General features: G+C 40.5%; 1 protein-coding gene across 1 annotated transcript in view; it reads right to left on the bottom strand.

Annotated features, from left to right (window-relative positions):
* Alg13 (ALG13 UDP-N-acetylglucosaminyltransferase subunit) overlaps window positions 1–20746 on the bottom strand; it is a 54555-nt gene extending 33809 nt beyond the window's left edge. The window contains 9 exon segments of the mRNA XM_021188813.2: window positions 503–530; window positions 735–781; window positions 1498–1548; window positions 3357–3440; window positions 4055–4260; window positions 4263–4396; window positions 17274–17421; window positions 19064–19226; window positions 20644–20746. Of these exon segments, the coding sequence (XP_021044472.1) occupies window positions 503–530; window positions 735–781; window positions 1498–1548; window positions 3357–3440; window positions 4055–4260; window positions 4263–4396; window positions 17274–17421; window positions 19064–19226; window positions 20644–20724 (942 nt within the window). The 5' untranslated portion in view covers window positions 20725–20746.
* Window positions 20747–24566: the final 3820 nt, after the last annotated feature.

The following is a 24566-nucleotide window of genomic DNA, read 5'->3' as shown; positions in this document are numbered from 1 at the left end:
TCGAGGCCAGCCTGGTCTACAAAGTGAGTTCCAGGACAGCCAGGGCTATACAGAGAAACCCTGTCTCGAAAAACCAAAAAAAAAAACAAAACAAAAACAAAAAAACAAGTGATACTGTGCAGGGCAAAGTGGCACAGGCCTTTACTCTTAGCACTTGGGAGGCAGAAGCAAGCAGATCTTTGTGAGGTCGAGATCAGCCTGGTCTATACAAAGCTAGTCCAGGACAGCCAGAATTTGTTTCACAGAGACACCCTGTCTCAAAAGACCAGGGAACACATTGCCCTAATGACAACATATAAAAAATATTAAATATTTAAAAAGTTTTAGAAGATAGCTATTCTAATTTCCTACAGGAAATATTACCAGTTCAGCATTTTCAGTCTCTTAGTTTATCTAAAGGCAAGATCTTGTTGTATAGCCCAGTGTGGTTTTGAAATCAAGATTGTCTTGCCTCTGCCTCCCTGCTCAGTGCTAGTATCATAGCCATGTCCCAATAACATACCTGCCTTCCTTTTAAACAGCCACAAATTCTAGGACAGAACTAATGACAAGGTTATTCACCCAAAAACTGTTATCAAATGGATTTAGCTCAACCCTTTTTATTTTATATTACTAAGTTATTGACTCTCAAATTTAATGAGTTCTAAAAGGATTCTGACAGACATCATTTCCATTCATATTTATACATTCCCTCTTACATTCTCCCTTTGGTCCCTTTATTTGATACAACTTACTTATAAATTAGAGAAAGAGCTTTTAGTTCCAGCTGGCCAGCACTCTCCTAAATATAAAGAGTTTTGAAAAACATTTTAGAACTATTAAGTAGTATTCAGCATGAATATCAGAAAATTAAGATAGCTACTCAATAATATAAACAATTCAAAATAATGAACCCATAGCTCTTCTTAGCCATAAAAGTATAAAAGTGTAACTCTTACTTTTTTAAAAGATAGCAGAATATTTAGTAAATGTCTATTTAAGTAAAAACCAATTAACAAAAATTTATAAATTATGAGTTTGACTCCCACAACAAAAAATAACTACTAATTGGAAACTTTAATTTTTTAAAAAATAATAGCTGGGCAGTGGTGGTGCAAACCTTTAGTACCAGCACTTGGGAGGCAGAGGCAGGTGGATTTCTGAGTTCAAGGGTAGCCTGGTCAACAGAGTGAGTTCCAGGACAGCCAGGGCTACACAGAGAAACCCTGTCATGAATAGATAGATAGATAGATAAAATCTCAGCAACATTACCACCCTTCTTTCCCACAGAAGTGAAAAGGTTTTATTTAGTGTTTGCCAACACTGTCCATTTCCCAATCAGTGCATATTCTCAGGAGACCACAGAAACAGTAAACACAATTCTCAATATTCAACACAAAAGAGGCCATTGCATCTTACATTATTCCACTCAATACAGTTTTGAGTCATTATAGCCATTGAAGTATGTATATTTAGGTAATTATTTCAAACAACTATGAAGATGATATTTGAACTTACCTTGGGATCTCCCAACCGTTCCAGATATTTCTCAAAAGATCCCTCCACATACTTCAAAAACAAAACAAACTGGACTTAAACCAAATCATACCATTATGGCAATCCAATTATATTCTATACTTATCACCATCTCACAGAGATTTTCCTTTTATTTGAGGTTATAATATATTTCTCTTGGATTTCAGACCCAGGACAAGTGTTTTTAACATACCAAAGTGAACCTGGCCTGCAGACCTTAACCTGTTACAGAGGATGGCTGGCATACCCTCCATGCTGAACTAAACAACCCAGTGGCTGAGTTTCCCTCTCACCCAGTTGCTCTTCACTATATAATCGAGACCTTTTGTCTCGCTTCATTGCTTCTCCCTACCAATTTCCTTTCTCTTGCACAACTCTCTGTGTAAGTCTCTTTTCCTTTTTGCACCCCCCCTAATCTCTCTACGCTGTGCCTTCATTTTCTCTTCCCTTCCCCTCCCCCTCTGGCACTTGCTTGCTCAAGCTCTCCCTACCACCTTCTCTCTATCTCCACTTCACTAACCTCCTGTGTGGTCTCGGAACTAGCTCTAGAGCTACCACCAATAATTTGACTTGAACTGGCTCATTTTGTCAGCTAACTTATGAACTATCGTGCAATAATGGGAGTAACTTAAAATAGAGCAAATTTTGACCCTGAAACTACCTTCCTGTAAGTGACATTGAAGATAATGAATTTATCTAACACACCCATAGGTGTCCTTGGGTCCTACTAGTTTTCCCAAAAAAGGCAGGCAGGTATAAACAAAGCTTAAACTTTACCTGAGGGGATGGAAGAGCAGGCTTTTAACAGTGTTTTACACATCTTTTGTTAGACAAATGCGGTCTGGGAAGCTACACCCTTAATTTATAAGTTTGTTTAAAATGCAGAAATCTGAAGCCCCAGCACAAAAGTTCCGCTTCAGAATTCGTACTTTACCAAAAGCTCCATTGTTATCTCTATGCACAAAATACTTGAGTTAGGCCACTTGGGAACATAACCTCGCATTTCAATGCCAAGAGTGCTATTTCTCCCAGGGGTGGAGAAGACTATAATCAACAAGATTTAAAGAAGCATTTACAGGATTTTAAGTCACTGTTGAGAAAATTAAAAACAAATCCCAAGGGCAGTAAGTTGAATCAAAAGAATCAAGTAGTAAAAAGGCACATGATAAAAGCTTCAAATCTAACCTGGATACAACTTCACTTGACAAAAATTAAGCTACTTAATGTGTACAAAAATGTTCTATAAAGGTTGTTTTCAAGTCAAACATAGGGGCAGAGTTTCAGTTACCACAATTTATAATATTAAGACTAACAAACATTTCCTTACAACTAAATTTTACAAGACTATTCAAATTGGCTGAGGAATACTGAGTATAGATTAAAATGGACATTTCACAATATTAGCAAAGTGAAATCTAATAAGAAAAGTGGTACAAACAATACAAAACTGTGGTTGGGAATCTGTTTCGAGGGTAGAGGAAGAAGTAAGGATGGGATTGATACTTTTTAGTCACTGTTGTTCTGACAGTCTCCCTATACTGCTCACACTGGCCCCGCTGGACTCAGAACTCTTATTCAGAATGCAGAGTACTGGGATGAGAGATGAGAGCTGGGTTACAAACCTACACCAACAGGCCATTCTTAGTTTTTAATCAGCATAAAGCAATATTTTACTTTGAGGAAGAGGTACAAAAGCATGCTAGCTCTAGGAAGTCAGCTGAGATTTAAATAGTTGCTTACTGAGAAAGCATAACGTTTTTGTACTAGGTACTACTAATTCTTTTTGCCCACTTACTATATACATTACCAACAACTCTCTTCAGTGCATATATTCTACTTACAGACTCAAAAGCTTGTTGATTTTCCTTCATATATGAGACACAAGCTCTCCTGATCTGTAAATGATGGATCTGGCTGTGAAACAACTATAAAAGAAAAGACTAGCTCACTGCCATGTCATTTCAAATAGACGTTTCTAAATTAAGACGATGAATTAGACACAAGTTTCCTAAACTAGAGCACATGTTGGAAACAAGAGAAATTAAGTGCAGCCGCTACTACACCTGATCTTAGCCAAAGGCAAAGAAGCCATACCTCCTTACGTTAAAAAATGGTCATTTTTAGTGAGATTGAGGGTTAATGACTGTGTCCTGGACTTTCAACCTCAACTTTCAACTTGTAAGGGTACAAGCTATAAATCGTTTTCTTACGCATAAACAAAGGAGTTGGGCATGCTTACAAAGGACTGAGATTAATTTCAATGTTTTCTTTAACCTCACATTAATGTACCCTCCCCGATTACAAACTGGCAATGAAAAGCAAAAAAAAAGTAGCCACAGGAGAACCGTATTTGCCCTGATCAGCAACAGCACAGTATTTCAATCTGTACTTCTCAAGCAGGCCTGGATGCTTTCACTAAGAAACGGAAAATACATAGTTGTTTCTTTCAGTACTCTACAGATTGAACTACTGGACCACGCCGCATCTCACCCTGAAATCTTACAACAAGACATCATCCACTTGTCACGCTTATATTTACCTGCTCGGAAATAGCACGAAAGAGGCAAGAGGCATCCTTGGCAACCATCTTTCGAAACAGCCCTAAACTGCCTAAATATTCATCCATTGATGCCTCATTCAAAGACTTCTGGCCGCAGAACTTTTTCCATCCTTTATGCATTGTGCACGGGATGACGAGAAAGGTACAGAGGGGTGGAAAAGAGGAAAACACAGAAGGCAGGGAAAATAGGCAGTGGCCACAAGTACTGGAGCTTGTGTAGGCAGGTATCCGAAGCAGCTCAAGGTCTAGGCAGAAGGCAGTTGCTGCAGAATCTTGGCACTTCCCAGAAGCACAAGCAAGAGGCTGACTGGCGCAGGACAGACAGGACCCTGTGAAAACACAAAAACGAAGAGCAGATGCTCCAAAGAGTAAGAAATGTGAGAAGACAACGCAGGAAGAAGGGAAACAGTTACAGAAAGGTGGGACTATAAGCAGGTGAACTCTGGAAATCTAAAGAGCTCCAGGAAGCTACTTCATGAGGCTGCAAAGGAAATTACAAAAAGACTCACATGTGTAAAACAGCCTACTCCACAAAGAGCTTTGAGATCACTCCCTGAATTCCCAAATGGCTTCTGTCCTACAGTGCCCACAAGAGTTTCAGTGAAGTAGGGGTGGGGAAGTTATTTAGTTTGCTTTAGTATTTAAAAACACCTTTTTTAAAAGACAAAGAAAAGGGGCGGGACCTCCATCAGTTGGAACAAAGACTCCCAAGCAACTAACTGCTTGCCTATTTCAGCTATGAGAATAAAATCAAGTCATTTAATTCTAGATAAAATTGTCTACTAAGACCACTAATAATTAGTCCATTAATTACGCTCGGAAACTCCAATTCTTAAGGAATGTCAGATTACTGCATAAAACTACTAAAAACTGAGAAGTGAAAACAAAGAGAGATATGGCTTGGTAGTTAAAAGCATGCGCTGCAAAGGACTTCCCAGCACCAATGTCAAGAGGGTCACTACAACCAGTATCCTCCAGTATCCATGTGCATCTGCACCCACATGTGCATACCCTCAAAAGCAAATATATGGGCTGGTGAGATGGCTCAGCAGCTGAGTGCTGACTGCTCTTCCGAAGGTCCTGAGTTCAAGTCCCAGCAACCACATGGTGGCTCACAACCACCCGTAATGGGATCTGACACCCTCTTCTGGTGTGTCTCAAGTCAACTACAGTGTATTTACATATAACAATAAATAAGCCTCATATACATAATAAGTAAATAAATAAATCTTTTTTTAAAAGCAAATATATTATTAAAAATAAATCTTTACAATGTGTAAAATGGAATCATTACGAAATATCTTACACAGAAACTGTCAAAAACGCAATTTAGAATTTGTTTTTTTTTTTGATGGCATATTATTGACATGCTGGACATGTTAGGTGTGTTTTTAAATGTTACTAGGGTACTTTGCCGGGGAAAGGTGCTCTGAATCATGGGTCGAAGACAGGAGCATTATTTCTATTATTTCATTCTGGCATCAGGCATCTTATTTTTATTTAAAATGCCAGAATACAACCTCCTTCAAGGTGTTAGAAAAAAGGTTTAGAGACACAAAGCTCAGTGATAAAGCCTGTACACTAGTATGTTAAATTCAATGCCAGAACCACAAATAAATAAGTCAAATCTTGGCTTTTTTTGTTGGTCTGACGTTGTTAAACTTATATTTTTCCATTTGTACAATGTTTTCACACTAAATTAAATATCTTATCTACACAGGTCTGATTACAAAAAAACAATAAAGGTATACTCTAAAGAAAAAACTGGACTTCAGAGATGTTGCAATGTAAAGCAGCTATTTATCTTTATTTATTTATTTATTTGGTTTTTTGAGACAGGGTTTCTCTGTATAGCCCTGGCTGTCCTGGAACTCACTCTGTAGATGAGGCTGGCCTCGAACTCAGAAATCCACCTGCCTCTGCCTCCCAAGTGCTGGTATTAAAGTACCCCACCACTGCCCAGCAGCAGCTATTTATCTTACTCTTATATAACTTCAGTCTATAAGGAAAATCATGGATCATTACTTATAAATTATGAATGAAATAAAATCATGGTAGATATGGAATAAAACCTTGATTTTCCTTACCATTCAGTTTTCATATTTTTTTTTCTAAAGAAACTAGAAAGTTTTTTTTTGCGAAAGTTCTGGGCCATTCTGTTTTGTGATCACCAATTCACAAAGAAAGACAAACTAAAGCTTACACTTAAGTTGATTTTGTCATATTCTACGAATAAAGACAAAATACAAATTGTTTACATCTACTGAACATTAAACAAAACATGAGTATAAAACTTCAACAAATACTATTAATGTACTTCCATTTGAGAAAAGAGATTGAAGGGAAAGGGTCAGGAAGATAATCAGAATATAAGCAAAACCTAGAAACAAAGATGAGAAAGCCAAGAGAAAGAGAAGTACACACTAAGAAAACAAACAACAGACAGATATAAAGAAATCATTTTATTTTTGACAAAGTAACAAAAGGCAATACAATAGATAATAAAGTATTGATATCAGATAGTGCAAGAATTGATCATTCATAATGCAAAAAGTAGCCCTAGACCTGAATCTCACATCTTGTTTACTCAATTAATGCAAAGCAGACCAGATCTAGATGTCAAATCAAAGCTGTATTCATCCTTCACCAGCTGCCTCCCAAGAAGGGGTTAAGGCAGCAAGAGAGACCCTGCAAGGGAGCCTCCCTATACAGTTTGTATTGTATAGTTTAACTTTTGAACTACAAATATTTAGAAATCAATGTGTAAAAGTTCTTTAAAATGTTTTAAGAAAAAACATTCAAGATCCATAGGATAGGCAAAATTATTTTTAAAAAGCATACAGATTGAACTTTCACAAAATTAACTTGTGTTCTGCAAATAAAATTGTTAAGTGGGTGACAATATAAGTTACAAATAAAAGTATGAATAGCTGCATATCACATATCTAAAAAGAATGTACTGAAAATATATATTTAAAAACTACTAAAAGTGTACTGGGTTGTAGCTCAGTTGATAGACTTGTCTTAGCATGATAGAGAACCTGAGTTTCTGAGTTTCGCCCTCAGCACCACATAAATCTGGCATGGTGGCACAAACCAGTAATCTCAGCTAATACATAATGATTTGAGACTGGTCTCTACTTCAAAAATAATGTCAACAATAAACAATCCTTTTTTTTTTTTTTTTTTTTTTTTTTTGGTTTTTCGAGACAGGGTTTCTCTGTGTAGCTCTGGCTGTCCTGGAACTCACTCTGTAGACCAGGCTGGCCTCGAACTCAGAAATTCGCCTGCCTCTGCCTCCCGAGTACTGGGATTAAAGGTGTGCGTCACCACGCCCTGCTCAATCCCATTTTTTAAATGGGCAAAATATTTTAGTATGTTTTCCTTAAGGTAAATGGAGGGGAGCTATCAATGTAGTAGCTGGCAGAGTGCTCATCTTGTGTGCATTATCCCAGCTTTGAGAGCTAGCTTTAAGAGGAACAGGATGTTTCAGGTTTATTCTCTATTACAGAGAGTTTCAGGCCAGCCTGGGCTAGAGTCTGTCAATAAAAAGGAGGGGAGGAGTAAAAATAGATACTAAGTAGTTAATTGTTCAGTATGCCTAGCTATTAAGGAAATTAACATCACAATGAGACATTTACATACCTACAGGGATGGCTACATAAAAAACATGAACGAGATTGTAGAGAAACTAGCCCTAAAGAATCAGATGCAAAAGGTGTGATTCCAAAACACAGGGCTCTGTTTAAATGAAATATGCCAAAGTGGCAAATCTAGATAGAAATCAGATTAGTAGTCATGGGGGCTGTGGTGCAGTCATTGGCAACAATCTATCACAATCTTTTTAGAATGATAAAAAATCTGAAAATCTCCTAATGGTTTCACTGAATATTACCAAATTATACTCTTGGTTTTTGACAGGGGTTCTCTACCTATGTAAGTCTGGCTGTCCTGGAACACCTTTGTGAACCAGGCTAGCCTCAAACTCAAGAGATCCATCTACTTGCCTCTGTGTCCCAAATGCTGCCAAATTATGCTCCTTTAAAACTGGTTAATTTCGGCCAGGCATGGTGGCGCACGCCTTTAATCCCAGCACTCGGGAGGCAGAGGCAGGCGGATTTCTGAGTTCGAGGCCAGCCTGGTCTGCAGTGAGTTCCAGGACAGCCAGAGCTACACAGAGAAACCCTGTCTCGAAAAACCAAAAAAAAAAAGCAGAAAGGATAGAGTTTAAAGTTGAGCTCAATGGGAGAGCCCACATCTAAAAAAATATATGCCAAAAATGACAAGATATGATAATAAAATGCTGGTACTACAAAATAAACAGTAACCCAGAGTGAAGTTGAAAGAGACCTAGAAATATGTAGGCAGGACAGTGAAAAAGATCACCAGCACTAAGCATAAGGAGGTTACTGAAGTTAAGTCAAAGGCTAAAGAAATTCTCTTAAAACTTTTATCATGTTAAAACAAGAGATATATATCTCCCCCAAAGATCCAACTTTAAATAGTTATAAATTTCTTCACAGAAGAAACAGAAATAACAAAACAATGAGAGCTGGGGATAGCTGTCAATTGGTACTATGTGAATAGCATAAATGAAATGAACCCCTGGGTTCAGACTCTAGTACCACGTAAACTGGGCATAGTGCCACATGCCTTTTATGCCCAAGACTTGAGCAGTAAAGGCAAAAGAATAAGAAGTTTAAGGTCATCTTCAGGGACAAATCAGGTTAAAGGCCAGCCTACGGTACATGAGATCCTGTCAGAAAAACAGATAAAGATAGAAACTCAGGTAAAAAATTACCATGCCAAAAATGGATAACCAAAAATAAATTTCTAGATATCAACAATCTACTGAGACTAAATCACAAAGAGAAAAAAAAAACCCTTGAGGAAATAAAATGTAATGTAAATATAAGTAACATAGAAGTAATGAAATATCTATCAAACAAAATTAAAGGAACATATAGGAAATAAGATAATATAAATGTAAATTACATGTAAGTAATAAATATCTCCTGCCAAACAAAATCTAGGGCTAGAGATACAAGCAAAGGCCTGGGCTCAATCTCCAGTACCACACACATACTCACCCCCACACAAAGACACACAAACAAAATCTAAATGACCATCAGTATTTGAGTAAGTAAGAAAATATAGTGTAATACAATAGAACACTATTCGATCTTTTAAAAGTAGAAACCCTACCACCTATCACTTTTGGCAACTTGAACAAATGTTTTCCAATCTTGAGTATTAGTATAAGTGAAATAGAGTAGGCACAAATGTATGACATATTTGAAATCTAAAAAAGTTGAAATCATAGAAGCAATAGTTACCAGAGTTTGCACCCTGAATAGTTAATGGAGAATAGGAAATCGATTAAATGGCACAAAATGTTATCTTTGTTAAGAGGCATGTTTGAGATATAGTAAACATCAGGATGAGTAGTTGATAATATACATTTAATTATCACCATACACTTCACATATTTCACCATAAAAATAAAAGGATAAATTAGCTTGATTTAAATCATCACACACTGCCTACAGGTCAATATGACACTATACTCTAAAATGTATAAATACTTGTAATCAAAAATACTAATTCTAAGTTTCACCATTTAGGCCTTGACTATCATCTATTCAAGTTCAAAAGAACTTGAGTATACTATAAACACAAAATACACAAAATACTAGAAAACTAACTATTGATGTTTGCAAAATTGTTATAAAATTGCAATATAGGATATATACACAAGAGATATATCAGAAATGTATATGTAAAGTATAAGTTACAGTTAACTTAGTAAAAATGGATTTTTAAGATTATGGACCAAATGTTAGATTACATTTCCATGTAATAGAAAGCAATTTTAAGGGCTGGAGAGATGGCTCAGCAGTTATGAGCACACTGACTGCTCTTCCAGAGGACCGGAGTTCAATTACCAGTAACCACATGGTGGCTCACAACCATCTGTAATGGGATCCAATGCCCTCTTCTGGTATGCATGAAAACAGAGAACTCATATACATTAAATAATTTTAAAAAGTACTTTTAAAAAGTAACTAAAAGCAACTAAAAGCTATAACTATTTTAAAAAAACCCAAAAGCTTACAATTATTGTATAGTTAAAAAAAATGCAGGACTCAAGGCAAAAGGATGTTTTCATAAGCAAACTGTCACCTCTGGAGTCTTTCAAGTACAGAATTCAGATTAATGTTAAAAACTCTGTCAAGTAAAACTTGAAATACCTTGACTTAAAACCCCACATTAGCCGGGCGTGGTGGCACATGCCTTTAATCCCAGCACTCGGAGGCAGAGGCAGGCGGATTTCTGAGTTGGAGGCCAGCCTGGTCTACAGAGTGAGTTCCAGGACAGCCAGGGCTATACAGAGAAACCCTGTCTTGAAAAAACAACAAAAAAAAACCCACATTAAATATAAAATACCACAAGGTCATAGTCAGAAATATTACCGCACATAACAACGGCATAATTGGTGGATAATTAAATCTACATTACAGTGTTCTAACAGTTCAGTATTAAAAGAATAGGAAGCCTAGAACTTTTTCCAGTATCTGAATTTGAATAGATTCTCTAAGAGTAGCCATTCAAGCCACAAAGTCATTTAAAAGGTTAAATGGGCCAGGGGGTGGTGGGGCATGCCTTTAATCACAGTACTTAGAAGACAGAGGTATGCAAATCTTTGTGAATTCAAACCCAGCCTGATCTACAGAGTTCCAGAACAGCCAGGGCTGTAACATAGAGAAATTCTATGTCACCAAAAGATAAAATAAATGAATAAAATAAGGCTAAGTGACCTACATAAACTTTACAGCTCAATTTTTTCTCAAATGAGAGAAAAGTTACTTTAAAAAAAAAAGACCTATGAAACATTAAGATTCTATCTCTGGAAGTGAATAAAAACCTTTTCTAAAATCTTAGTGGAGAGTTGGTGAAAAGGCTGTGAAAAAGCAGGGCCTGGTGGCGAAAAACAAAAACAAAACAAAAAAAAAAAAAAAAAGAAGAAAAGGCTGTAAATATAACTTGGTAGTTTTGCAATGACCGAGCACATTAAAATGCTAGATGGTAGGCACAATGTGATGGTAAACTTGAAACTGAGGAGGTGGTGACAAGGGATCACTGTCGCTCACTTGCCAGCCACTCTAGCCTAGATAATGAAGTTTTGGCCAGTGAGAAACCATCCTAGAGGTGGATGGTATTTAAGGGTAAACCTTGAGAATTTGTCTTCAGGTCTCCTCATGCACAGGTATGAATACAAATAGGTACAAGCATAAACAGATTGTTGCCTATATACAATAAAGGCGCAATTTCTATTAAGTCTAAACTATGGAGATGTGGACTAACTACATACTCTCATACTTATGTAATTCTCACCAAAATTTTAGCCCAAAGTAGCTTCTGCCTGAGTACATAGTACTTCACAGGAACCTACTGTTATCATCAGTAAAAATTTAACATTAGCCCAAATGAGAATCAGGAAAGTAATTCTGCTAAAACAATGTGAATATGGCCCAGGTAAAATGTTTAGAACTAGGTACATACATCTAGTCACTATCATATGTATTGACTGATTTTTTTTTTCTACTGTGTACCTGAAACTTAACAGAAGTGACATCTCCTAAATGCTGGGATTACAGTCATGCACCATCAAGCTAAACTCTGAACTTACTATTTTTTTATGGATAAACTGTATCTAAACTTTCTATAAAAGAACTATTACACTTAAAAATATGTTAAGGTGGCTAGAGAGATGGCTCAGCTGTTAACAGCATTGATTGCTCTTCCACAGGTTCTGAGTTCAATTCCCAGCAACAACTTGGTGGCTCATAAGCTACTACAATGGGATCTGATGCCCTCGATGCCCTCTGCTGGTGTGTCTGAAGACAGCTACAGTGCACTCATGAATAAAATAAAAATCTTAAAAAAATATATTATCTTGCCAGGCAGTGGTGACGCATGCCTGTAATCCCAGCACTTGGGAGGCAGAGGCAGGTGGATTTCTGAGTTCGAGGCCAGCCTGGTCTACAGAGTGAGTTCCAGGACAGCCAGGACTGCACAGAGAAACCCTGTCTCGAAAAAAAATATTATCTTAAAATTTCTGAAGCCAAGTGAAATTCAAGTGATAATATGTGCTGGTGAGGATGTGGAGAAAGTGGGAAAGAACCTCGAATTCATTGGCACGGGGGAAATTTACTGAACAGAACTCTAAGGGCTCATGCTCCAAGATCAACAATTGATAAATGGGACTTCATGAAACTGGAAAGCTTCTGTAAGGCAAAGGGCATAGTTGATAAGACAAATCGGCAACCAACAGATTGGGGAAAAAATCTTCACTAACCCCACATCCAACAGAGGGCTAATATTCAAAATATATAAAGAACTCAAGAAGTTAATCACCAAAAAACCAAACAACCCAATCAAAAAATGGGGTATAGAACTGAGAATTCACAAATGAGGGATCTAGAATGGCTGAGAAGCACCTAAAGAAATGTTCAAAGTCCTTAATGATCAGAGAAATGCAAATCAAATCGACCCTGAGACTCTACCTTACATCAATCAGAATGGCTAAGATCAAAACCTCAGATGACACCACCATGTTGGAGAGGATGTGGAGAAAGAGGAACACTCCTCCATTGCTGGTGGGATTGCAAACTGGTACAACCACTCTGAAAAATCAATCTGGAGGTTCCTCAGAAAATTGGAAATAGATCTACCTGAAGACCCAGCTATACCACAAAGACATGTGCACCACTATGTTCATAGCAGCCTTATTCATAATACCTAGAAACTGGAGGTAACCCAAATGTCCCTCAAGGTTAGAATGGATGCAGAAAATATGGTTCATTTACACAATGAAATACTATTCAGCTATTAGAAACAAGGACATAATGAACTTTGCAGGCAAATGGATGGAACTAGAAAATATCCTGAGGTAATCCAGACCCAAAAGGACATGCATGGTACTAAGTGGATATTAGCCAAAAGTACAGAATGCCCATGATACACCCCACAACACAGACCCTAAGAAGTTAAACAAGATCCAAGTAAAGATGCTTAAATCCCACTTAGAAGGGAGAAAATCATCATAGGAGGTCGGAGGGTAAGCCCTGGCTTGGAGAGGGGAGGGGTAAAGGGTGGTAGAAGCAGGTATGGGAGGAGACAGCAGAGACCCAGGGGGCCAGAATGAATGGAAATATTCAGCTGCTGGGGGTGGGAGTTACCTCTAAAAAGTCCCAGAGACCTAAGATGGGGGGACCCAGATGGCAACTGTGAAAATTAAGTGAACAGAGGATATAGCTCAGTGGTAGAGTGCATATTTAGCATGTGCAAGGTCCTCGGTTCAAACCATACCACCTCTATCCAGAAAAAAAAAGGGGGGGGTGAAATGGATCAACAGCAAAATCCTGGTACCAGGCCTAGAGACCCACATTTGACCCCAGGAACATGGCTGAAGGAGAAAAATGGTCCCAATTGTCTTCTGACTTCCATATGCACATGTCCACACATACAAAAAATTAAAAAAATAAAAAAGTAACAGCCAAGTCATACTGTTATATTTTTTGGATTTATTCGCTATCATTTAAGACATTGTTAAGATTGTCACATTCTACCTACATATCTCCATGTACTCGTGTGAATGTAGCCATGTGTCCTACGGTGAGCTCTATCCTAACTTTTTACCTTGCTTAGTAACAGGTATCTTTTTGTGAATACTAGGCTGCTTAGTCCAATGTCTTCCTGAAAATTCTATCTATATCTACCAATTTCATCATAGGCACAAGGATTTTAAATACACACTGCCATGCCTAAGATTTATACTGAAGATGCAAACTCAGGTTCTCACATTTATACAAGTACTTTACTCACTAAACAATTTCCCCAGCCCTTGTCTATCTTAGAGGAACAAATATTACCAGGAATGGTGGCGTGTGCCTGTAATCCCAGCACTTGAAGGATCAGAAGTTCAAAAGATGAACATATCTATTTTATTCTTCAGGATAAGCGTACTCTATCAATTACTTTGATCTTTTTCAAATTAGCTTCTACAAAGTAAACCCATTCTTTCTGCTTAATACAAAAATGCTCTCGAGATTATGATCCTACAAATGCTGATTTTCTCACCAAAATGTTACATTGTTAGCATTTTTTTTTATTCAAAAACATCTACTATTTGATTCTTATTAACATCTTTTAAATTTTTTTGGTTTTGTGGTTTTGTTTTGGATTTTAGAGACAGTTTCTCTGGGTAGGGTTTCTCTATGTAGAAAAGGATGGCCTTGAACTTAGATTTAGATACACCTGCTTCTGGCTCCCAAAGGCTAGAATTAAAGGCATGTGCCACCATTGCCCAGCTTTTGCTTTTTTGAAATTTTAGTACAAAACTGTGAAGGCTATAGTTTTCAAAGTTAGGGAAACCTCAAACATTTACTAAAATTAGGATCTAGACACAACTGTAATGTTTATGCCACAAAATCCTTGTATTTATAGTAAATATATGGGTTTATACTGTTCTACAAAAACATGTCATGAATTTATTTTGATTTTATCATATTCCATGAACTGGACTTAGGGGTATTTTAAAGTGTTGAGAGTTTATTTTTGTAATCCAACAACTTTATCCAAAAATGCAGAAAATTTTTCTGGCTGGCCAGGAGGATAACATTTCAGTGTTGATAAATCCATTGACTGTAACAGCCCAGGAAGCATGCTAAAACGAAAGAAGAAAAATATCAGGTAACATGAGAGAAAATTCTGGAACTTATCTGCTGCCTGTTACCCATTTGATGAATGAACAGTTGTGCTGCCAACAGAGAATACTATAAAATGTCAAAAGAATTGAATAGACATTCTATAAACGTTTTTTTTAAAGATTATATGTAAGTACACTGTAGCTGTCTTTAGACACACCAGAAGAGGATGTCAGATCTCATTACAGATGGCTGTGAGCCACCATGTGGTTGCTGGGATTTGAACTCAGGACCTTCAGAAGAGCAGTCAGTGCTCTTACCCACTGAGCCATCTCACCAGCCCTGAATAGACATGCTTTTTTTCTTTAAATATTTATTTATTTATTCATTCATTCATTTCATGTATTTGAGTACACTGTAGCTGTCTTCAGACACACTAGAAGAGGGCGTCAGATCCCATTACAGATGGTAGTGAGCCACCATGTAGTTGCTGGGATTTGAACTCAGGACCTCTGGAAGAGCAGTCAGTGCTCTTAACCTCCGAGTCATCTCTCCAGCCCTTAATAGACATTCTTATCTGGGTCAAATGAAGTGCTTCAGAAATGTTATTTAAAGGAAAATATATGTATATTGATTTCTACTACTCTCCAGGACCACACAAATATAAAGCAAAATTTACAAAAAACGATAAATAAAACCAAAAGAAAGCAAGCAAGGATGACTATAATGCATCATTCATACAGACTAAGAAAATTTTTTAAATTAATATTTAATGTATATTGGTGATCTACCTGCATGTATGTCTGTGGGAGGGTGTCAGATCCTATAGAACCAGAATAACAGTTGTAAGCTGCCATGTAGGTGCTGGGGATTGAACCAGGGTCCTTTGGAAGAGTAGCCATTACTCTTAACCACTGAGCCATCTCTCCACCCCATGAGAAAACTTTACTGAAAACTATCTTGAATTGTTAACTAATAAATCAGTATTTCATCACCATGCATAAAGTTCTAAACAACAGCATAGAACTATTACTTCAGAAACTATTAAATAAGTCAGCTAAATTACAACAGGCATATTTCCATCCAACGTAGGGTTGGGGAAATGATTTAACTACACCAAAAATATAATAAATGCTTCTTGATACTTTCATTTGAGTAATTTTTCTAGAATAAAGTTTCTGAAAGTTATCGTATCCTAAACTTTTATATTGATACAGATATAACCATAAAATTAATCTCTCTATAAGGTCATTTACTTTTTTTAAATGCCACATTAAAAAAGTTTTTAAAAATCAAGCAACTAGGAATTACTGACCTGGCCCTTTGGCAAGCTTCTAGTGTCCCAAAGAACTAACAGAAAAAGCACTTTTCTTCAAGCTTCTATTGCAGATGCTGATAAGTTCCTATCGAATTCTAATTCACTTCATAAGGCAATATTGCTTACCAGATCCCTTTGCTTAAAGAGCTTCAGTGGCTTCTCATTAAACATAAAATAGTATTAGAACTCTTTTTTTTTTTTTTTTTTTTTTGGTTTTTCGAGACAGGGTTTCTCTGTATAGCTCTGGCTGTCCTGGAACTCACTTGGTAGACCAGGCTGGCCTCGAACTCAGAAATCCGCCTGCCTCTGCCTCCCGAGTGCTGGGATTAAAGGCCTGCGCCACCAGGCCCGGCCGTATTAGAACTCTTACATGAGCTATGCCCTCCCAGTTTCACACTTACTCTTGGGAACAATGTTTCTACCATATGAACCTTCCCTGTTCCTCAAGCATTCCAAACCCAAGTTCATTTCTACATTAAGGCCTTTTAAACTCATCTTCATATTAACTGGTTCTTGCTTCTAATTTAGGACTCACTGCTAACATTAGGGCCATAGCCTCTCCTGAGGTCTACCCAATTCTTCCTTACCCCAGCCAAGATATCGCCCCATTTTTTTATCTGTAGCGGAAGATCACCATGTGAAATTCTACCACCATAATATAAATGCAATGCTTGCCACTGTACCCTGAACACTTAAAACAGTACCCACATTATATTAGGTAGAAGAGAGTATGTGAATGAATATAATTAATTTAGGGCTTCCATTGAAGTTACTAAAAATGTCTAATATCAACTGACAATTAAAAATCATTATATACATATATAAAACTGTCAAAATAACTTAACTATCCCTTAACTAAGTAGGCACCTTCTTTAACCACTGAAAACCCGAGTAGTGAGCTACAATACTAAGATTCTTGGAAACCTGCACACCCATATGTATATGTACGTCACACACTGAAATTCACAAAGAGTTAGCTGTAAACACAGGAACAGACAGGGCAAAGAACACAGTCAAAGCAACAGACAAATGAAAAGTTTTGGATGAGAAAAATCAAAGTATGACTGATGAGTATGAAAAAGGTAAAAAAAAAAAATCAAATGGTTTAGTCAGGTGGCTAATAAAAGCAGGGGAAGGAGGAACTGAAGGCAAGAGACCAATAGATCAGTCTCTAGTATACCTGCAGGTACAGTAGAAGAGATGGCCTTCTTTGTGCAACTGCTTTGCCAGTTCAAACTGATGATTGTTCATTAACTTTTCATTTACAACTACCACAAGTGGTTTGCCTTTTTCCAGACTCTCCAAACAGCTTCCTGCACCTGCAAAAATAAAAGCTACTGACTCAGTTTTTTAATTTACAATACTATATCATTATAGTTTTTATTCTAAACTCGAATAATTTAGTCCATGAGATTGTATGAACCAAATGACAAATGTAGGTCAGGTTTAACGGTACATGCCCCAAATCCCTAGCATATGGGAGACTGAAGCAGGAGGATCATGGATTTAGGAGACTTAAACAATATACAAAAAGAATTCAAAGCAGAGCTAATGGTATAAACACATAAACATACTATGATGCTATACATTTTAGTAATGTCTATTCCTTTGGGTTTTTATTTCCATGCTTGCTTGCTTGAGACATGGTCTTGCTGACCTAGAATTCTTTGTAGACCGGAATGGACTCAAAGACCCATCTGCCTCTGCCTCCCAAGTGCTGGGATCAGAGGTGTGTGGAGAGGTATGTACCACTACCACCCAGGAGTAATGTCTATTTCTAAGGAGTTTTCTCTCCTCAAATTAGTCTTTGGAAAAAAGCAGTATGTTCCCCCACAAGCACCCATAACAATCAAAACTACACTTATCCCCACAAAATAATTTTTCTAAAGTACTAGGAATCTCAGGGACTCCATCAGGTTGATGAAAGCTACAAACTACTAAAACTATAAGCATAAAATATATATGTAAAACATGATATTTTCTAAGTTGATGCTTATGTCTCTAGATGCATAATTTTTACATATAAAATTTTATTACCACAGGCTACATAAAAATAAAGAAAATGCTACTGTGTTTTACATACATTCAATAGAAATATTAAAAAGACAATGTCTTTTTTTAAGATTTTATATATGTGAGTACACCATCGCTGTCTTCAAACACACCAGAAGAGGGCATCCTATCCTATTACAGATGGTTGTGAGCCACCATGTGGTTGCTGGGAATTGAACTCAGGACCTCTGGAAGAGCAGTAGGTGCTCTTAACCCCTGAGCTATCTCTCCAGTCCATAAAGACAATCTTTAAATGGCAATTTCAACAACTACAATTCTACCACTGAAAAGGCTTAATGTCCTTCAGATCTAAGCCCAAATACTTATTTCAAATTTACAATGTTATGATTATTGCATACATTATCTTTCCCCTGTGTTTACAGTTTCCTACTATAAAACTGGGCTAAAATAACTTCATAGCCTTCTCTTACCAAGAAACATCCTGCTCTCCACTAAAGTTCTCTATACTCAAGGTAAGTCAAACAATTCTAGTAAAATAGGGGCTGTGATGAGTTTAACTTATAGACTTTTGAGACAGGGTCTCAGGTAGCCCAGGCTGGTCTTCCCCTCTCACTAGCTGTACTTACAGGTGTAAGCCAACAGCTAGGGCTTTTCCCATGCTAAGCATGTACCTTACCACTGAATTACATAGCAAGCCCTCTTGAATTCAATCTGAAAAAGTGTCTATGACTTCTTCTTTTCCCCCCTTGGATTTTTTTTTTTTTGAGACAGGGTTTCTCTGTGTAGCCTTGGGCTGTCCTGGAACTCACTCTGTAGACCAGGCTGGCCTCAAACTCAGAAATCCACCTGCCCCTGCCTTCCAAGTGCTGGGATGAAAGGCATGGGCCACCACGCCCTGCATGACTTCTTTTAAAACACAGACCCCCCCCAAATTCTCAGATCCTTTACCTGCGTGGCTAATGACAAGATCAGCTTGCTGAAGGTCTTCTTTCAAAGAATCCTTATACCTGTAAACATCCAGAGTGAATGACTCAGTACTGAATGGCTCGGGCACCACAGTGCCTCTACCAATTTGGAGGACAAGTTGGTTGTAACCCAGACTCTTGAGGATCTAAAACAGGAAAATAAGAAAACAAGGCGCTTTTAAATTAATTCTTTCGACAACACCAGTCAAGCAAGCCCCAAGTTCCAGCTCAAAAGCAGCAGCCAGCCATGTGAAAGCCATCTGTGGCCTACCAGTTTTCAAAATTAACCCTTTTCCCCCTTCCGGGCACCTCCAAGAAACCTTACTTACCACCCACCTGCTGGTGGAGCACAAAATAAACAAGTGTACCTTGAAGGAGGAGGAGGAGGAGTGGAAAACTAGGTGGGAACCAAGGGAAGAGCTTGTTTAGGTCCCACCAGTTGAGCTGAGACACAACAAAGCAGTAGGAGGTCACCGCGGGAGCCACCCAGAGGGAAAAGACCCTCTTTACCTGTTCAAGGAGTCGAATGTCAGTGCATCAGGGCAATCAATTACCAGCTGGGAGTGGTCTGGAGCCAAAGTGCAACAGGACGACCTGCTACGGGGGAGGAGGGGCGAGCCAAGGTGTCACGGGGCAACCTGTTACCGGCGCGCGGGGAGGGGGTCGCGAGATAAGGTGTCACGTGGCAACCTCTTAATGGTGAGCAAGGAGAGGGGGGTCGCGAGCCGACGTGCCACTAGGCAACCCTTTACCGGCCTGGAGACATGGGCCGGAAGCGCTAAGGGGCAACCATTATCAGCCCGCCGCGGCTTGAGAGCGTGGACCGAGGTGCTGCAGGGAAAACCTAATACCACCATGAGGGGGTTGGGGGGGCTGGGGGGGCCGCCCACACACAGACCCTGCGGGGAAAACCGCGTCCCGCCTGAGGGGGTGGGGCCTTGCGGACAGAGGCGCGGCGAGGGAAAACCCGCTTGCCATCCTGGAGGAAATGGGGGGTCGCGGGCCAAGGTCTTGCGGTGGGAGGGAGGGGGAGATATTAAAGGCTTAAGGGGATAGGGTCAGCGTCAGCGGACCTCAGAGCCTCAGAGCAGCCTGTTTCCAGTTGAGTGGGGGAGTCGCGGACGAAGGGGCCCGCCAGCAAAACCCCTTAGTGGCCTGAGAAGGTGGGAGGTCGCAGCCTGGGGCGCCAAGGGGCCCGAAAGAGCTTCGGGGAGGGACCGAGCCACGGAAGCCGGACGTGGAAGGAGTAGAGGCCCGGGGAGGAGGCGCCGGGAGTGAGAGGAGACCCGAGGAGGGGCGGTGGTGGAGAGAGGCCGTGGGGAAACGGGAGTCGCAGGGAGAGAGTGCCAAGGGAAGGATGACAGTCGTGGGGGAAAGCCGTGGGAAGACCAGTGAGGTCGCTGGAAGAGGCTCAAGAGGAAGAGAGAAGAAACGCTGGGCTGGGGGGACTGCCGGAGCCGGAGCCACAGCCGCCGAGCCGCCTTTCAGCTTCCCCCCCGGCGCCTGGCGAAGGCGAGCAGAGCTTAAGCGGCCAGCGCCAAAGCCGCCCGAGCCCCGACTCACCTGAACGCAATCGCTAGCGACCACCCGAGCGACGAGCTCGTCGAAACTGGTGGTCCCGACGGTCACAAACGCTCTCTTCATCGCGCGGGTTCCAAGATTCCGAATTGCGGGAGCGGATGTGACGTAAGGCGGCTCGCACCAATGCCGAAGGGGAAGCGGGGAGGGGGGGCGGGAGGAGGCGGAAGTCCGTGGGGGCACGCCGCACTTTGACACGAGTCAGGGAGAGGCGGAAAAATTCGACTCGCTTGGGCGTTCCCTCCTTCCCCACGCTCCAGAGCCATAGTGCGTGAAGCGCTTCAGGCAGAGAGCCTGCGGGCTGTTGGAGTCCCAGCATGGCTGGCGAGGTTTTATACCCTTTGCAGGTAGCACAGGTGTTAGCTATCAGAAAGTATGGCAGCACTCGGGAGGCAGAGGCAGGTGGATTTCGGAGTTCGAGGCCAGCCTGGGCTATAAAAGCCAAAAAAAAAAAAAAAAAAAAAATGGAAACTTGCCAAGTGCAATTTTCGTCTACCAAGATACCCCGAACACCTACTAAACAGTGTTTAAGTACCGCACCTCTTTCCCTGCTAAGTCTGAGATGTTCCGGTGACAACATAAATGTCCACGGCTCTTGGTTCATATGAACCTTTTGCAATAAGAATAGCTCTTGTCAGGCAGACCTTGCTAGATCTTTGAGGTGCACTTTTAGCCCTGGCATAATAGTTCACAAGAGTCAAGAGGACTGATTGCTGGCAGCTCCAAGTCAGCAATAGTTAGATGATAGGCAGGTAATGAAGACTCAGAAAAAAAAAAAATAAACATTCAGCTACAGTAAATGATATTGAACTGTTTTTGTTTTGTTTTATCCCTGCTGTGAAAGTAAGGAAGTGACATTTTATTTGGTGGGTTTATTTTGGATAGTTTTTAAAAGACGGTGTATCCAGTAGCCCAGGCTGACTTAGAATTCCCTATATAGCTGAGGATGACCTTGATCTGATAAACTGGTAGTGTCACAGCTATGGGTTCTTGAGATTGGTGTTTTAATGGGCTGTAATAAACAATAACAAGCTGGGGAAAATGATTTTTTACTTAATACTCCTCATGGACCAAGTATTATGTATGGTAGATAAATCTCATCTCAATTTGCCAGACATTGAGCTAGTGCGTAGATGATCTGAAGTGTCATAACGTTGCTATTTTTCTTTTAACAGGACCTCAAGATTTCTGAAATGCCTAAATTATATTGTTTTGTTTTATCCAGTCTGCTTCCATTTCTGCTAGCATGCAACAAAGATGATGCTTTCTGAGCCAGAGAAATGGCAGTTTGGCTGAAAGCACCGGCATCGTAGCCTCATGACCTGAGTTCAATCCCAGGACCCATGTGATGGGGGGGGGGGCGGAAATCAACTCCTATAAGTTGTTTTCCAACCTGAAACATGCTCAACATAGCACATGCACCACCCCCATATAGAATCAAATACTTAAGGGTAATGCACGTGCTTTAAATTGCTCTTTATCAGCTCCGCACAATAGCACACAGCTGTAATCGAGTTACCCAAGATTGGGTGAGAGCCCCGCCCCGCCCAGGTAACCAGTCCAACTAAATTAAGCCACCCACCAATAGTCAATAAGTCGATTATAGAGCTAAGTAGACTGGGACCAAAAGCTGCTGAGGCATCGATCTGGTGGCAGGGCAATATGACTGCACACCGCAGTGATGACCAGCTCCACTTTCTTGAGAGCCATCTACAAGGGCAAGAGAAGCAGCAGTCCCTGCTCTCCCAACCTACAACAGTAGAGCTCTTCAGGCTTGCTCAGCCAAGAGAAGGTGATGTCATTTACTAAGCCTGCCAGGGCATGGTGTGACCTCTGCAGACAAGTCAGCCAAGGGAAGGAGTCAGGAGGAGAGGGTCTCCAGCTCCAGCCTGAAAACCTTCAAGCCCAGCTGAAGCTGCGAAACATATCAAAACCCATAAGTGCCTACCTCCTTCCCCTCCCCCCCCATCTACCTACACTTTTAGTTTCCTCCTGAGGAAACAGGAATACAGGGAGTGGAGTCTGCTCTACCAGCAGCAAAATGCAAAGCCAGCAGGACTGATGCCTGATGCCCTCCTTTCCTCTCCCAGAATCCCAAACTGTCCGTCTGTCCGTGTTCCGGGGGGGAGAAGGCTGATCCCCACCAGCCTTAGTCTTTTTCCCCTAGCAAGCTATACCTTGGACGGTGACTGACCTTGCTTTTGTCCCAGGGCTCATGCTATCCCAAAGCCCTCTGCTCTCTCCTGCCACTGAACATCCCCAGTTCACCTGTCCCTGGTCACTTCAGACTCACAAGGGAGAAGAGGAGACTCTGTTTCTCTCGATGTTTGTACTAGCTGGTTTTGTCCTTGAGATAACCAGAATGTAGCCCATAAGCGGACCTCCTCATCACCCAGTGGAGTACCCCACCCTGCCACTCAGTGGAAAAGAGGAAACCCTGTGTGGATGAAATTCTGAGTGGGTGTGTGTTGTTGACAAGTGTCGGCCAAACCTCAGACCCAAGGGAAAAGTATCCAAGCACTTGAGGCTCAGAGGGATGGATAGCAAAGTCTTCGCTTTGTCCAAGTGTGACTGTTGGTAGTGAGTGCAGAAAATGTCCTCTGTCGCTTTCTTCCCATAGATGTTTAAGGTCTGAAGACTGCCAGTGCTGATCCTGAATGGGTAAACAACTCTGGAAGCCCATCTGTGTGGTTCTGGTGACTGGAGTTTGGGGGAGGGGAATACAAGCAGGTGGAAGAGAGGGAGCCAGAGAAAGCAGATTAAAGAAACAAAGAGGTCCAGTGACCCTTCCTCTTCCAAAGTCCATCTTTCTGGATCCTCACATGGGGTTTAGGTTTAAATAGAGGGGAAGAGGAATGGATAACTGAACAGTTCTGGTTAGGATGTAATCCGGCTTATCTAGACTTCAGTCTGTCCTGTAAGGTGGTCTGACAAGTTGGGAGAACTAAGTGAGATTTTGTTTCGGAAAGTCAAGTCTCAGCTCTGGCTAGCATCAGGTTTCAGGAGATTGCCTGGAGGAAATTCCAGTTCCTGGGGGACCAATGTTCTAACTGTGATAGTCAAAGGAAGGAGCACATGTATCTCTTAGAGTATCTTCATTCCTACCAGAATGATTACAAATCTCCCCAATTAGGAGATAAAGGGGGATTAGGAGTTCAATTTCATCCTTAGCTACAGAGGAAGTTGGAGGCTGACTGAAAAACAACAACAATAACAACAACAACAAAGAAGCAAAAAGAAAATAAAGGAAATGTTAGTTTCTAAGGATGATGGAAGAGAAAGTTTATTGGAGAGAGAGAGAGAGAGAGAGAGAGAGAGAGAGAGAGAGCAAAGCCAGAGGCAGAGAGAGCATAGCCAGAGACAGGACATTTGGGACTGTCCAGAGTGATAGTGACCCTGAGCCAGGTGAGAAGAGGAGGGAACCAGGTACCTGGAGGCCCAAGGAGGAGTGGTACCGGAAAATGACTGGATTATATATGGATGGGAAGGTAGAGGGAGGGCAGCCCAACCCCTATGCTGGAGAAGTTTAGGGAAGGGGGTGGAGCATGCCAGCCTGGAGGGCCCTGTAAAGGATAGGGACAGAGGGTACTCTGAGAACCTGCTTGACCAGGTCCACTTTGATATGTTAAAATAGGCACCTCAGCCTTTTGTCCCCTGGTTTGAGACTTAACAGAGGCCAGGCTGGTCTACAAGTGACCCTGTCTGAAAAAGAAAAACTTATCATTTACAAATGTTGGAGACATAACTGTGTCACTTAATAAAAATGAATCCCGAGCCGGGTGTGGTGGCGCACGCCTTTAATCCCAGCATTCGGGAGGCAGAGGCAGGCGGATTTCTGAGTTCGAGGCCAGCCTGGTCTACAAAGTGAGTTCCAGGACAGCCAGGGCTATACAGAGAAACCCTGTCTC

Source organism: Mus pahari, chromosome X, assembly GCF_900095145.1.
Source record: "Mus pahari chromosome X, PAHARI_EIJ_v1.1, whole genome shotgun sequence".
In the NCBI taxonomy this organism is placed as follows: Eukaryota; Metazoa; Chordata; class Mammalia; order Rodentia; family Muridae; genus Mus; species Mus pahari.
The sequence above is the reverse complement of the archived record's forward strand: the minus strand, read 5'-3'. Positions and strand labels throughout refer to the sequence as shown.